The 16,597-nt window shown below is 34.8% G+C and overlaps 1 protein-coding gene across 1 annotated transcript in view; it reads left to right on the forward strand.

The window, feature by feature from the left end:
* Positions 1 to 16,276, forward strand: part of CRISP2 (cysteine rich secretory protein 2) — a 32,637-nt gene extending 16,361 nt beyond the window's left edge. The window contains exons 4-9 of the mRNA XM_023213088.1: positions 2,683 to 2,799; positions 3,532 to 3,619; positions 4,912 to 5,057; positions 5,468 to 5,565; positions 7,512 to 7,600; positions 16,122 to 16,276. Coding sequence (XP_023068856.1) covers positions 2,683 to 2,799; positions 3,532 to 3,619; positions 4,912 to 5,057; positions 5,468 to 5,565; positions 7,512 to 7,600; positions 16,122 to 16,249 — 666 coding nt within the window. The 3' untranslated portion in view covers positions 16,250 to 16,276. The remainder of the gene's footprint in view (positions 1 to 2,682; positions 2,800 to 3,531; positions 3,620 to 4,911; positions 5,058 to 5,467; positions 5,566 to 7,511; positions 7,601 to 16,121) is intronic.
* The last annotated feature ends 321 nt before the right edge of the window (positions 16,277 to 16,597 follow it).

Genomic DNA, 16,597 nt, shown 5'->3' on the forward strand with positions numbered 1-16,597 from the left:
ATGACCATATTGCCAAGAACAATCTACAAATTCAATGTAATTCCCATCAAAATACCATCATCATTTTTCACAGAACTAGAAAATACAATCCTAAAATTGATATGGAGCCAAAAAAGAGCCTGCATAGACAAAGCAAAACAAAACAAAAATAACAAGTCTGGAAGCATCACATAACCCCACTTCAAACTATACTACAAGGCTATAGTCACCAAAACAGCATGGTACTGTATAAAAATAGGCACATAAACCAGTGGAACAGAGTAGAAAACTCAGAAATAAGGTCAAATACTTACAGCCAACTGACCTTAAACAAAGCAAACAAAAACATAAAGTGGGAAAAGAACACCTTATTCAACAAATGGTGGTGGGATAATTGGCAAGATCCATGTAGAAGAATGAAACTGAATCTTCATCTCTCACCTTATACAAAAATCAACTCAAGATGGATCAAGTACTTAAATCTAAGACCAAACTATGTAAACTCTAGAAGATAACATCAGAAAAACTCTTTTAGACATTGACTTAGGCAAATGTCTTATGACCAAGAACCCAAAAGCAAATGCAACAAAAACAAAGATAAAAACATGGGACTTAATTAAACTAAAAAGCTTCTGCACGGCAAAACAAATAATCAGCAGAGTAAACAGAAACCCCGGGGGCCGGGCGCGGTGGCTCACGCCTGTAATCCCAGCACTTTGGGAGGCTGAGGCCGGCGGATCACAAGGTCAGGAGATCGAGACCATCCTGGCTAACACGGTGAAACCCCGTCTCTACTAAAAAATACAAAAGAAGAAAACTCATCCTTTTACAAGCCGGGCGAGGTGGCGAGCACCTGTAGTCTCAGCTACTCGGGAGGCTGAGGCAGGAGAATGGCGTGAACCCGGGAGCCGGAGCTTGCAATGAGCTGAGATCCAGCCACTGCACTCCAGCCTGGGCGACAGAGCAAGACTCCATCTCAAAAAAAAACAAAAAAACAAAAAAACAAACAAACAAAAAAAACAAACCAGAAACCCCACAGAATGGGAGAAAATCTTTGCAAACTATTTATCCAACTAAGGACTAATATCCAGAATCTACAAGGAACTCAAACAAATTAGAATCCCATCAAAAAGTGGGCTAAGAGCATGAGTGGACAATTCTCAAAATAAAATAGAAAAATGGCTGACCAACATATGGAAAGCTGCTTAACATCGTTAATTACCAGGGAAATGCAAATCGAAACCACAATGAAGCTAACACCTTATCCCTAAAAGAATGGCCATAATTTAATTTAAAAAATAATAGATATTGGTGTGGATATGGAAAAGGGAACACTTTTATACTGCTGGTGGGAATGTAAGCTACTACAAGCACTATGGAAAAGAGTATAGAAATTCCTTAAAGAACTAAATGTAAATCTACCATTTGATCCAGCAATTTCATTACTGAGTATCTACTCAGAGGAAAAGAACTCATTATATGAAAAAAAGACACCTGCACACTCATGTTTATAGCAGTACAATTCACAATTGCAAAAATATGGAACCAGCCCAAATGCCCATTAATCAATGAGTGGATAAAAAAATGTGATAGATATGCATATATATAATATATATTATATATAATATATAATGTATACCTATATATACATACCGTGTGTGTGTGTGTGTGTATATATACCCACCAAGTAATACTGTTCAACCATAAAAAGAAATGAAATAATGGCATTTGCAGCAACCTGGATGGAGTTGGAAACCATTATTCTAAGTGACATAACTCAGGAATAGCAAAACCTAACATCGTATGTCCTCACTAATAAGTGGGAGCTAAACTATGAGGATGCACAGGCATAAGAATGATACAATGAGGCCAGGCGCGGTGGCTCACGCCTGTAACCCCAGCACTTTGGGAGGCCTATACGGACGGATCATGAGATCAGGAGATCGAGACCATCCTGGCTAACATGGTGAAACCCTGTCTCTACTAAAAATACAAAAAATTAGCTGGGTGTAGTGGCGGGCACCTGTAGTCCCAGCTTCTCAGGAGGCTGAGACCGGAGAATGGCGTGAACCCGGGAGGCAGAGCTTGCAGTGAGCTGAGATGGCGCCACTGCACTCCAGCCTGGGGGACAGAGCAAGACTCCGTCTCAAAAAAAATAATAATAATAATAATGATACAATGGACTTTGGGGACTTGGGAGAAAGGGTGGGAGGGGGCGTGGAATAAGACTACACGTTGGATACAGTGGACACTGCTTGGGTGATGGGTACACCAAAATCTCAGGAATCACCATTAAATAACTTATTCATGCAACCGTTTACCACCTGTTCCCCCAAAACTGTTTTTTGAAAAGTTCCCTTGAAACAGAAATGGGCATTTGTGGCCTCCGAGGGGTTTTTAGTTTGTCATGCCATGAGTTACTCACAATTCTCAAAGCTTCAATCTACTGCTTTCCTATTTAAACATTTCAATCTACTGCTTTACTATTTAAAAGTTATGTCTTCAACTCAGATTTAGTGACAATGCTTAACAACTAATGTTGACTTTTAATATTTAAATATTTGTAATATTTAATATATGTACATGATAACTAAATATTTTGCACTTTTTAAAGTGACCTTTGTTCTCTTGCATTAACTTATTCACTATTATATGAAATTTACAACATTGTTAAATAATAATTCTAATTTTATTTTCTTTTAGGATCCTGCTTTTACTGCTTTGTTAACCACCCAGGGACAAGTGCAAAGGGAGATTGTAAATAAACACAACGAACTAAGGAAAGCAGTCTCTCCACCTGCCAGTAACATGCTAAAGATGGTAAGAGGCAGTGATGTAACGAGATGGGTGTGAACCAGCTGTGGCAGGAGCAGACGGCTGGCCACTGGCATCTCTTACGAACTTTGTGGTTTACAAAGTTGTCTTTTTTTTTTTTTTTTTTTTACAATGGTTAAAAAAAAACTTTCAATTATACAGGGTTATTAAATTTGGAAGGCAGAATTGGAAGTCAAATATTCAGGCATCCAGTGTTAAACCATTACAGTTTTTGTTCATTTTCTTTTCTGGTTTAAAATCAAGAAATCCCCTTTCCTTCAGGGTGTCAGCTGTTGTGAGTAAAAGCCCACTTCCCAGGGCACAGTCCCTGAAAGACAGGTATCTCTGATACGAAAGCAATGGCCTACATGTGAAAACAAATGCAATTGGAAATAACGTTGGCCAGCTTATTACTATTAAAATATAATGAGGATATTTCACCTGCTTATCAGTATTTACACTAGCATCATTAATAAATATCCTAGGTATGGCTGCTTTGCTATCATAAATAATCACATATTATTGTCTTATTTTGCCTTTTAGATGTATTACCTATGGACTACCCTTCATGTGTAAACTGGCACCAGAACAGATAAAAACACTTAAAAATATTTTAATAACAGTAGTATTAGAGAATACATCTACAGAAATTTTAAAGTAGTTACAAATCAGATTATAAAGTGTATGTTTCATTGTGGCTGAATCATTAAGTGTATTTTGTTTTCTTGTGATGTTTAGGAATGGAGCAGAGAGGTAACAGCGAATGCCCAAAGGTGGGCAAACAAGTGCACTTTACAGCACAGTGATCCAGAGGACCGCAAAACCAGTATGTAAATTAGCAAATATTTGTTGAATAAATAAATGAATAAAACAATAATAGAGCATTGTAGGATGCTCTATAATAAGAAGACTTTGAAAATAAATGTTACTTATACTGTTGTCTTTTTGAAGTCAAAGTATCTGTATACAGAGGGATATTTACAATAAGAACAATGTTGTGCTTTTTTATTGTGTGCATTATGCAAATAATTTTGCTTCTTGCAACCAGTTCATGAATACAGCATATTTTATATCATCTTTCTTTTTGTAAGTGTAAGGATTAGAAAAGCTAGAATTTGAAAGAAAGGTGACTCACCCAAGACCATAATCTGAAACAGTGTTGTACTAGAAATTTTTAACCAAGCTTTCTGATTTCTAACCCACTGCCATTTTTGTTAATTTATGTAGCTGTCGGATGTTTTGAAATCTATTCTTTTGTATCCATAAAATATATTGAACTTATGATGAATTATTCCTTTTTTGATCTAAAGTGGATAAAAGTGGATAAAGTGGATTTAAATTTATCATATTCAAAATTTCTATAAAAATGAATATTTTTGAATATATTATTTAAAAAATTTTTAATATGAGGCAATCAAGTATTTTGTGTGGACTGGATACCTACAATGCACAGAATGCTACATTTGAGTTTTAAAAAGACTTATCAAGGATTATAAAAACTAGTAAATGCCCAAATAATTTATGAAGTGTTTCTGGGCTGTAAGGCACTTCTTGACAAACTCACAAGGATTTCAACTTGTGATATCTGATTTCCTGGTTAAGAGAAAATCCATAAATTTTGAAAACTGTTATCCTTCCTGGTGTCAGTTTTCTCTTTCTTGGGACTCTTAAAAACAGCCTATAAAGTCTTTTTTTCAGATTTCACACAAAGTCATATACATTTATTTAGGGTCCCATATTTGAAAAATCTCTGTTGAGGGTTACTAGAGCAAAAGACAAAATGTAAGAGTTGGTCACTGCCTTTAGCAAGCTTACCATATAAAGCTGGGAACACTCAAGGCATACACGTGGAAAATTTAGCATGCAAGGATTTTCAAAGAGCAGAGTGTTAGCCTACTCAAAGTTTTATGTGGTCAGGCCAGCCTCAGTGTGTTAGGCAGTTCAGTGTTCTTATCGGCCTTATAGCTGATAAGGAACTGAAGCACTCCTTTATGTATTAATCAACAGTTAGCATCTGCTGGACCCTGGGTTTGAAAGGCAACATCTTTGTGTTTGTGTAGTCAATTTCTTTTACCATTGCATGTTTATTATCTTGCTCATGAATGATCTGCCCCTTAGGTACAAAATGTGGTGAGAATCTCTATATGTCAAGTGACCCTACTTCCTGGTCAGCTGCAATCCAAAGCTGGTATGACGAAAGCCTAGATTTTGTCTATGGTGTAGGACCAAAGAGTCCCAATGCAGTTGTTGGACATTATACTCAGGTAAAAAGAATGCATGAAAATACCTATGTCACAAATGTTCTAATAGGAAAGCTTCTCCAAATTATGACCACTGCAATGTTCAATTTAGGAGGACAGTCCAAGTGGGAAGAATACAGTCTTGGAATTTGGCTGCTGTAGAGCTGTCATTTTTGTCCATTGTCAGCCAAACTCTTAGTAGGAAAGCATACTCTGTATTGTTCCTACATTATAAATTTTAAAGTGATGAATGTACATGAAAATTAAATATTTTTAAAGTTTATGACTTTGGTTCAATAATTTAAATATTTGTATGGTGTATGTCTATAAACTAAAACTAACATTTTTCAGTTTTATATTTGCTACTATTTTAAAAAATATTTTTCCTCTTCTCTAATGTACTTTTATATATTTATTCCATTGTTAATTTGCAGCTTGTTTGGTACTCGACTTACCAGGTAGGCTGTGGAATTGCCTATTGTCCCAATCAAGATGCTCTAAAATACTTCTATGTTTGCCAATATTGTCCTGCGTAAGTAGACTGTTTAGTGTTTAATGGCAATAATTCTATCTGCAATTTATTTTTTAATAATTCTCATATCTTAAACCAGAATGAAAGCATATCTCAATAAAGGGGAGGGGATAAATGTTTGGAAGTGTTTTTTAAGGTTGAGACACTTTCAACTTCTCAGAGGAGAACAACTTCTCAGTTTCAGTTATAAAACTGAATCTCTCATTCCTCATTAATAGAATAATGTCTTTTCTTTCAGTTGGCTTTCCCTCAGCTTAGGGTTACTCTATGAGCATGTGTAGTATGTATTTCTCTAGAATTGGTATCATCACGTCTTGCTAATTTCATACTCTAGGAGTATAGATGCTTCAGGGTGCTGGTGAGATTGCAAATGGAAGATGGATTTTGATTTTGGCCCTTTCTGCTCCAATATTCCTACTTCTGCTTATGTAAAACACACACACACACACACACACACATTCACAATTACCATTACAAATGATTCATTTATTTGGATTTCAATGGCTTTTCAGGACATCTTTATTTCAGAATACAGAAAAGATAACATCTTAAGTCTTTGATTCTCAGAATTGTTCACAGAAAGCTCTTTAACCATCTTGTAAAGTTTGATTTGTAGCAGTAAACATGCTCCTTCATTAAACAATATGTTTAGAGTTATCCACAATAAATCCTATGGATATTTTAAGAAGATATTCACGATACATTAATTTAAAATTTAGTGTTTGAAATTCTTTACCACTGGAGGCTGCGGTGGGGAACACAACTATAGGATTTGTTTTGAGACTGTAGATAACGAAGATGATATAGGGTTCCAGTTTGCAAAGTATAATGTCCAAAGTCATTTTCCTTCAAGTACCCTATTAGGATTTAAGTAGAGAGAATTGAAAGGCCCTAGGAGGATGTATCCACACTCACTGACTGGCCCTCAGAGGGAGGCATCAGCAGCCAGGTGTCAGAAGTGACAGTTGGAATAGATCATGAGGGAAGTCAAGGGAATTAGAACTTTTAAAATCCTTTTGTATCTTTCACAATTTTCCAAGAGCTCATACACATATAGCTATATTCTAGGCAAAGAGACTGAGATTTAGCTGCATTTCCTTGGGTCCTTAGCCCACTTGGTCTACTGAGATGTGGACTCCTACATATTTTTAAATGAATTTAATGGCCAATAGAATAATGATCATCATTAACTTATGGTTAGTCATTGCAAAACTATTATATCTTGGATATCAGTATTTATCAAAACTTTAATTTTTTTCCTTTTTTTTTTTTTTTTTTTTACTTTAAGTTCTGGGATAATAAAAACTAATATTCTGTTTTGGTAAATGTAAAAATCTCATACATGCCACCTCTAGAAACTCACAAACCTTCCTAAGCACACTCCTACAAACACACACACCACTAACTACTGAAAAATCGCAACCTCCATCTGGAAGAAAATAATACTCTGGAGGTATATTTTTCATAGTTTCTGTTAGAGACACTATGGGTTTGTTTTCCATTTTTCAAATGGAAAATGATATTTTAACATTGCATATTAATTTCCTGCTACAACCTGCTACTCCTAGGATCTTGTCCTTTCCCTTTACAAGATATGTTTTGTCCGTTATTGGCACCTTGGGATACACTGCCTTAGTAATTTGACTAAATATGCTGGGAGATAAAGATAGTGTTGCCACACTGAATATACTCTGAAAATTTCAGACTCTTGTCATCAAATTTAGTTACCCAGCCTGTGAAATTATGGTCAAGAAGATATGTCTGTGTGTGAAGCATTTTCTTAATTTGGGTTGTTATCTGAAATACCCATTGGGAATTGTAATTTTTCAGTTTTGTTAACATACTAAAAACACTGAATAACTATTTATGTATATTTGATGATTGATACTGCCCTTAGAGGATAAACAGTAAAGTGAAAAATATTTGACATGTATTTCACATTTCAGTGGTAATAATGTGAATAGAAAGAATACCCCTTACCAACAAGGAACACCTTGTGCCAGTTGCCCTGATAACTGTGACAAAGGACTATGCAGTAAGTTTGAAGTGATTAGCTTGCTATTATTTATTATATAATTGATATTTTCTTTTCTTTATATAATTTAACAAATCTCCTAAAGTAATGAATTGAAATAACGTATTTATGAAAGAACCCAAAAAATATTCAACAAAGTATGCTTAAAAAAAATTTTACACACTGGAGGAGCTACATATTATTTGTAATGAAAAGCATATTGCCCTATGTAACGTAATGGAGTATTTATCATCAATGTGTTTTTGTGGCTCTGCAGAGCCCATTAATATTAACCATACACTGTTTGGTAGATAGTTCAATTATCAAAGTTCGTATAACTGTACCAAAAGTGGTATTTTAAAAGAATCAAAATGTATAAATCTAAAGTGTGAGATCAAATTATGGCTCAGTCTAGACAGGCATGCCAAATATAACTGTTTATTTGTGCCAATGTGTTTGTCATGCTGATTTCCTCACTTCTTTTTTTATAGTATAATTAGGATGATAGTGTTTGCCTTAATAAATGATTACTTGCCCTATAATTTCATAATTGTTTTGTGTATATTTTTATGACAAAACTCAATCTATAGACAATATTGGCTCATAGAACCCGTGCACATATTTTTGCAAAAGGAGAAAATGAAATAAATATCATATATCTCATTTAATAAATTGCCATAAATAGAAGTAAAAATAGCTGCTGGCTTTCTGTAGTTGGGATATTTTTATTAAAATTATTATGAATGATAAAGTTGACACAATCACTGAAACTTTTACCTCTTCAATGCACTCACCTTTACTAAGCATTTTTTCTGACTCAGTTATATAGCTGTATTTCAGAATATTAATGATACCAAAGCTATAAATCAGGCAGAGGTGGGCAGATAACAAGGTCAGGAGTTCGAGACTAGCCTGGCCAACATGGTGAAACCCTGTCTCTACTAAAAAGACAAAAATTAGCTGGGTGTGGTGGTGGGCACCTGTAGTCCCAGCTAACTGGGAGGCTGACGCGGGAGAATCGCTTGAACCTGGGAGGCAGCCACTGCACTCCAGCCTGGGCAACAGAGCGAGACTCTGTCTCAATAAATAAATAAATAAATAAAAGAGAAAAATAGTTGAATACTTACACATTTGCTGAATGCAGTTTGCTAACAAGTCTGGAATTCATCTGTCATGGTATCAGCTGGTATCAGCTGCTGTGTCCATGGGATTGCCTGCATCACCCCTCTCATAAATCCTAGGTAACACAGAGTGGAGAGAAACACTGTCCACTTGGGGGAAGGAGAAGGAAGTGTGTGGGGTACTCTGCCTTGGATTTAGTACTGGGCCTGCCACAACAAAACACATACCAGTAAGAAACCCATGGCTCCTAAATCCAGACTGGTATGCATAGATAGAGCCTCTAGACCCACCACAGCACCAAAAAGGAATCTGCTGCCCCAATGGGACAGACTTAAGTCTCAGTACCACTGGTCAACTAAAATGGCCTCAGACCCAAAATGAATTGTAGTGGCTGGAAAGTCATAACAGCTGCTGGCCTTGGGCAAGCCCTGGTTCTGTCCTGGTCCGAGAGTCCATGGACTTCAGATGCATCAAAGCACAGTGACAGCTGTGGCATCCAGGGAATTGTCCATGTTACCCTTCTCCTAACCAAGTTTGCAGCAAATGTGGGTTTAGAACATCATCTAATAATGAAATAACTGCCATCTTAGGAGACTCATTAGTCTCCTTTAAATTCTTGGAAGTCCTTCTGAAGAAGAACAGGTACAAACAAGCCCAGACTGAAAAGACTAGAATAATTAATTCTTTAGTGCCTAGATACTGAGATAGTAATCCGCAAGTTTCAAGAACATTCAGGAAAACACGACCTCATCAAAAGAACTAAGTAAAGCACCAGTGACCAACCCTTGAAAGATGGAAATGTATAATCTTTAGGGTAAGGAATTCAAAATAGCTGTTTGTAGGAAGCCCAATAAACTTCAATAAAACACAGAGAAACTATTTAGAAATTTATCAGAGAAATTTGAAAACAACATTGACATTAAAAAATCAAAACAAAACAAAACAGAAATCCTGAAGCTGAAAAATACAATAAATAAAGTGAAAAAAACATTAGATGGTCTCAACAGCAGAATTCATTAAGCAGAAGAATCAGTGAGTTTGAAGACAGGCTATATGAAAATACAGAGGAGAAAAAGAGAAGGAAAAAGAATGAACTTTCTTCATTGATCTACAAGATCAATAAGACAGCATCAAAGAGCAAGTGTAAGAATAATTGGGATTCTAGAGGGAATAAAGAATAAGAAAGGGGTAGCAACCTTATTGAAAGAAACAACAAACAGAAAACATTCCAAACCCGCAGAAAGATAGAAATAACCAGTAAAGAAAGGCCAAAGTTTATTAATCAGATTCAACCCAAATAAGACTACCCCTTGGCATATAATTATAAAATTCTCAAGGGTCAAGGAAAAAAGAGAATTCTAAAAGCAACAAGAGAAAAGAAGCAAATAACATGTAACAGAGTTTCAATACACCTATCAGCAGACTTCTCAGTAGAAACCTTACAGACCAGAAGGAAGAGGGGACAATTTACACAAGTGCTAAAAAATGATTTTAAAAAACCTACCTAAGATATTGCACCCAACAAAACTATTCTTGAGACATAAAAGAGAAATAAGGACTCCCAGACAAATTCTGGAGGAATTCATTATTACAAAACCTGTCTTAAAAGAAGTGCTAGGCTGGGTGCGGTGACTCACGCCTGTAATCCCAGCACTTTGGGAGGCTAAGATGGGCGGATCACGAGGTCAGAGATCGAGACCATCCTGGCTAACACGGTGAAACCCCCTTTCTACTAAAAATATAAAAAAATTAGCCAGGTGTGGTGGCAGGCAACTGTAGTCCCAGTTACTCAGGAGGCTGAGGCAGGAGAATGGCACGAACCTGGGAGGCGGAGCTTGCAGTGAGCCGAGATCCTGCCAGTGCACTCCAGCCTGAGCGACAGAGCTAGACTCCATCTAAAAAAAGAAAGAAAGAAAGAAAAAAAGAAATGCTGAAGGAAGTTCTTCTATCTAAAAGAAAAGAATGCTAAAGTGTGACATGAAAATATCTAAAGATATAAAACTCACTAGCTAAAGTAAGCATACTTACTTTAGAGTATTCTAATATTGTAATTGTGGTATTTAAACCACTCATATCTTTAGCATGAAGACTAAAACAACAAAACTGTTAAAATAATAACTTAAGGTATAAATTGAGACATCTAAAAGTCAAAAAATATCATGGGTATATGAAGTTAAAATGTACAATTTTTGTTTCTTTTCTTTGTGGTCACAGCTGTCATCATTAGTTTAAAATAATTTATTATAACTATAAGAACTTTTGTAAGCCTCATGGTAGCCACAAAGAAAAATCCTATAATATACACACTAGAAATACACTAAAAATAAAAGGCAATTGATGAAAACATACAACCAGAAAAACTCACTTAACAACAAAGGAAGGCAGCAAGAGAGAAAGAAAAGATTACAAAACAACCAGAGAATGCATAACAAAATAGAATTAGTAAATTCTTACCTATCAATAATAACCTTGAATGTAAATGGACTTAATTTTCCAATTAAAAAACACAGAACAGATGAATGGATTAAAAAAAACAAGACCCAAATGTGCTTCATACAATAAAAAACTTATTTCCCCTGTAAAGACATGCATAGAGTGAAAGTAAAGAGATGAAAAAAGATACTCCCTGCAAATAGAAACCAAAAAGATAAAGTAACTATAAGGCCATTATTTAATGATAAAGGGGTCAATGTGTTAGGAAGATATGATAATTATAAACACATATACACCCAACATCAGAACACCTAGCTATATAAAGCAAATATTAATAGACTTAAAGAAAAAGACAGATAACCATTTAATAATAATAGGGGAATTCAATACCTCACTTTTAGAAATGGACAGATTATTCAGACAGAAAATCAACAAAGAAACATTTGAGTTAAACAGCTTTCCAGACCAAATGAACCTAACAGACATTTACAGAACTTTCCATTTGATAGCGACAGAATTCACATTATTTTCATCAGCACACAGGATATTCTCCAGAGAGAACACATAGACCAGGAAACAACTCTTAAATTTTTTAAAAATGGAAATCATGTTAAGTATCTTTTCTAACTACAATGCAATAAAACTAGAAATCAGTAACAAGAGGAACTTTGAAAACTATACAAATACATGGAAATTAAACAAGATGCTCCTGAATGACCAATGGGTCAACTAAGTAATTTTAAAAACTTAAAAAATTTTCCAAATGAATAAAAATAGAAACACACCATATCAAAAAGTATGGGATACAGCCAAAGCAGTATTGACGGAAAGTTTACAGCATGAAACTACTACATCAAAAAGTAGAAAGGTTTCAAATAAGCACCCTAATAAATGATGCACCTCAAGGAACTAGAAAAGCAAAAGCAATCCACACCCAAACTTAGTTAGAGGAAAGAAATAATAAAGATCAGAGAAGAATAAACAAAATTGAGGCAAAAAATATAAAAATATAAAAGATCAAAGAAACAAAAGGTTAGTTTTTTGAAAAGATAAAGAAAATTGACAGATCATTAGCTGGACTAAGAAAAAGAGAGGAAAAAAACTAAAATACAAAATCAGAAGTGAAAAGCAGACATCACAATTGGTGCTATAGAAATGTAAAATAAATGTAAAAGACCATTAGAGACTATAATGAACAACCAAGAAATTGGGAAACCTAGAGGAAACGGATAAATTTATGGATACATACAACCTACCCAAGATTGAACCAAGAAGAAACAGAAAATTTGAATAGACCAATAATAAATAATGAAATTGATTCCATAATAAGCCTCACAACAATGAAAATTTCAGGACAAGATGACTCCGTTGCTGAATTCTACCAAACTTTTAAAAGAACAAATACCAATTCTTCTTGAACTATTCAAAACATTTGATGTGGTTGGGGAAATTCTTCCGAATTCATTTACAATGCCAGCATTATCCTGATACAAAAACCAGACAAGGGCACAACAAAAAAGAATGAATATAGATGCAAAAATCCTCAATAAATACTGTACTACCAAAACAAATTCAACAACACACAAAAAAGATTAAATGGCATGATCAAGTGGGATTTATCTCATATATACAAAGATGTTTGGACAAAATACACCCCCTTAACAGAATGAAAGACAAAACCATATGATCCTCTCAATAGACAAAAAAAAAAAAAAAAAAAAAAAAAAAAGCATTTGGTGAAATTTGATAAAATTCAATATCTCTTCATGATATAAACTAGAAACAAACTAGGCATAGAAGGAACATATCTCACCACAATAAAGGCCATATATGACAAGCCCACAGCTAATATCTTACTAAAAGGTAAAATGTTAAAAACTTTTTATCTAAGATCAGGAACAAGACAAGGATGCCCACTCTCACCAATCTTATTCAACATAGTATTGAAAGTTCTAGCCAGAGCAATTAGGCAAAAGGAAGAAATAAAAGGCATTCAAATTGTAAAGAAGGAAGTCAAATTTTCCCTGTTTGCTAATGATGTAATCTTACATTTAGAAAAACAAAGAACTCCTACCACACAAAAAACAAACAAACAAACAAACAAAACTCTTAGAACTCATAAACTCAGTAAAGTTGCAGGATACAAAACCAAAATAGAAAAACCAGTTATGTTTCTATACACCAACAATGAACTATCTCAAAAAGAAAGCAAGAAAACAACTACATTTACAAATGCTACAAAATGAATAAATAAATACCTAGGAATAAATTTAACAAAGGAAATAAAATATTTCATAGGAAAAACTATAAAACACTGATGAAAGAAATTGAAGACTACACAGAAAAAAAAATACATACTATGTTCATGGACTGGAAGAATTAATATTCTTAATAATGATCAAACTACCCAACGCAATTTACAGATTGAATTCAATCTCTATCAAAACATTCGTACCACTTTTCACAGAAATAGAGAAAACAATCCTAAAATTCATATAGAATCACAAAAGACCCTGAATAGCCAAAGCAATTTTGAAGAAAAAGACAGAGCTGGAGGCGCTGGCTTCAAAATATACTACAAAGCTACGATAACCAAAACAGCATGGTATTGGCATAAAAACAATCATGTATACCAATGAAACAGAGAACCCAGAGATAAATTAACACATTTATTGATTTTTGACAAAGGCACCAAGAACATACACTGGGGTAAGGACTGTCTCTTCAGTAAATGGTGTTGGGAAAACAGGATATCCATATGCAGAAGAATGAAACTAACCCCTATCTCTCACCATATACAAAAATAAACTCAAAATGGATTCAAGATTTAAATGTACAACCTGTAACCATGAACTACTTGAAGGAAACAATGGGAAAATCCTTTGGGACATTAACCTGGGTAAAGATTTTATGGAGAAGACCTCCAAAGCACAGGCTGCAAAAGCAAAAATGGACACATTAAATTATTATAAAGCTGAAAAGCTTCTGTGCAACAAAAGAAACAGCTGATAATGTGAAGATACAATCTGAAAAATGGAAGAAAATATTTACAAACTGTTCATCTGACAAGGGATTAATATCCAGAATATTCAAAGACCTCAGCAACTCAGTAGGAAAAAAAACACATTAAAAAGTGAGGAAAAGGCTGGGTGTGGTGACTCACGCCAGCACTTTGGGAGGCTGAGGTGGGCTGATCATGAGGTTGGGAGATCAAGACCATCCTGGCTAACTAAACCCGTCTCTACTAAAAATACAAAAATAAAAATTAAAAAAATTAGCCTGGCATGGGCAGCAGAGCGAGTCTCCATCTCAAAAACAAAAAAAGAAAAAAAAGAAAAAAAAGAAAAAAAGAGAAAATTACATGAATAGACATTTCTCAAAAGAATACAACAAATGGACAACAAGTATTTGAATAAAATGGTCAACATCCCTAAGCATCAGCAAAATGCAAATAAAAACTACAATGAGATTTCATCTCACCTAGGTTAGAATGGCTATTATCAGAAAGACAGAAAATCAAATGCTGGCAAAGGTGCAAAGGAACTTATATCACTGCTGCTGGGAATGCAAATTAGTACAGTCATTATAAGGAACATCAGAGAAATTCCTCAAAAAAAAAAAAATGAAATTACTATATGACCCAGCAATCCCACTACTGAGATACCTCCAAATGAAAGATCAATGTGGCAAAGAGATGTTTGCACTCCTACAAATGCTGCATGATCTCACTAATATGTGGAATCTAAAAAGGTTAATTTAATAGAAGTAGAAAGTAAAATAGTGATTGGCAGTGGCTGGAAAGGGTAGGCGGGGGTGGAAAGGGGTGGAGAGGGGTCAACGAGTGCACAGTTGCAGACAGGAAGAATAAGTTTGGTATTCTATTACGTAAGAGAGTGACTATAGCTAATAATAATTACGTCTCAAGAGAGCTAGAAGGATTTTGATTATTATTACCAAGAAATGATAACTAACTTATTAGAAAGAAATGTGTTTAAAGTGATAAATGTGCTAAATACCCTGATTTGCTCATGATGTAATGTATACATATATCAAAACATCACACTGTACCCAATAAATATATGCAATTATTATGTACCAATTATATATTTTAAAATTAAACTTTTAAACAAACATATGCCTTTACTACAGGACTAGCACAATGAGTTTAAAAAATGGACAGGTTTGAGAGACAGAAAGTAGAATAGTCAGTCAACGTTTATCCCCTGTGCTGGGTGAGTGCTGGCCAAAAGAAGAAACAAAAAAGTTCAAGTTGATTCCAGTTCCTGCCTTAAATTACTGAGTAATTGGAGTGTCATACCCCTTAGATTGTGGGAGTGATGCAGGGAGATCACTCCTGAGAACTGTCAGCCTTTTAGCTAATACAAGCAGTTTAATTTGAGTTTTATTGAGTTTGAGGTCCCTGGGGAACACCCAAGTAGAAACATCAAAAGGAAAAGGGCATATTGTCCTTGTTTTATATTTTTATCCACCCATACAGATTATTAACTCAAAAAAAGCATTGGAGTGTAATGCCATGCTGCCCAATATTATGATACGATGGAAACAGTCTCTATCAACATGTGCTACTAATCACACTTTGAACACTTGAAATGAGGCTAATAAGATTAAGAAACTAAAATTTTAATTTTAATTTAAATACCTTTGTGTAGCTAATGGTTCCCATATTTGGCTATGCAGGCATAGAAAGATTTAGTTACATTCATATTATTCTGCTTGCTGAGGGGGAAGAGTAGGTCAATTTATTTTAGAAACATATCACTAAATGTAGAATTTAAACAGTGATGGATTTATCAGTGAGCTCAACTAAGACACCTCATATGTCCCTTAAGACGTGAAAGACCCATTATAGTGTAAGTGATGCTAACTTGTTTGTTCCCTCCTACCCCCTCCCCACACACTTTGAATGTATGGTTTTGCTGTTACTGAGGAAAATGATAATGACATAACTAATCTGTTTTTGTTACAGCCAATAGTTGCCAGTATCAAGATCTCCTAAGTAACTGTGATTCCTTGAAGAATACAGCTGGCTGTGAACATGAGTTGGTCAAGGAAAAGTGCAAGGCTACTTGCCTATGTGAGAACAAAATTTACTGATTTGCCTAGTGAGCATTTTGCAGGACTACATGGATAAGGGCTGCAACATTTAATTGACACATACCAGGGGAAATTGTATGTATGTTAGTTACAAATTTGATTTCAAAGAGCAATACATCTTCTCCTAGATTCAAAGAGCAATGCATCTTCTCCCGGATCGTCACAGAAATCATTTTCAGGCAATGATTTACAAAAGTAGCATAGTATATGACGACAACTGCGAACTCTGACATAAATGTAGTGCTTTATAATGAACTGAATCAGATTGAGGATTTTGAAAACTGTATAACCATAGGATTTAGGTCACTAGGCCTTTGGATCAAAATAGTGAGTTACATATAACCTGAA

This window comes from Piliocolobus tephrosceles, chromosome 5 (assembly GCF_002776525.5).
Source record: "Piliocolobus tephrosceles isolate RC106 chromosome 5, ASM277652v3, whole genome shotgun sequence".
NCBI classification, from domain to species: Eukaryota; Metazoa; Chordata; class Mammalia; order Primates; family Cercopithecidae; genus Piliocolobus; species Piliocolobus tephrosceles.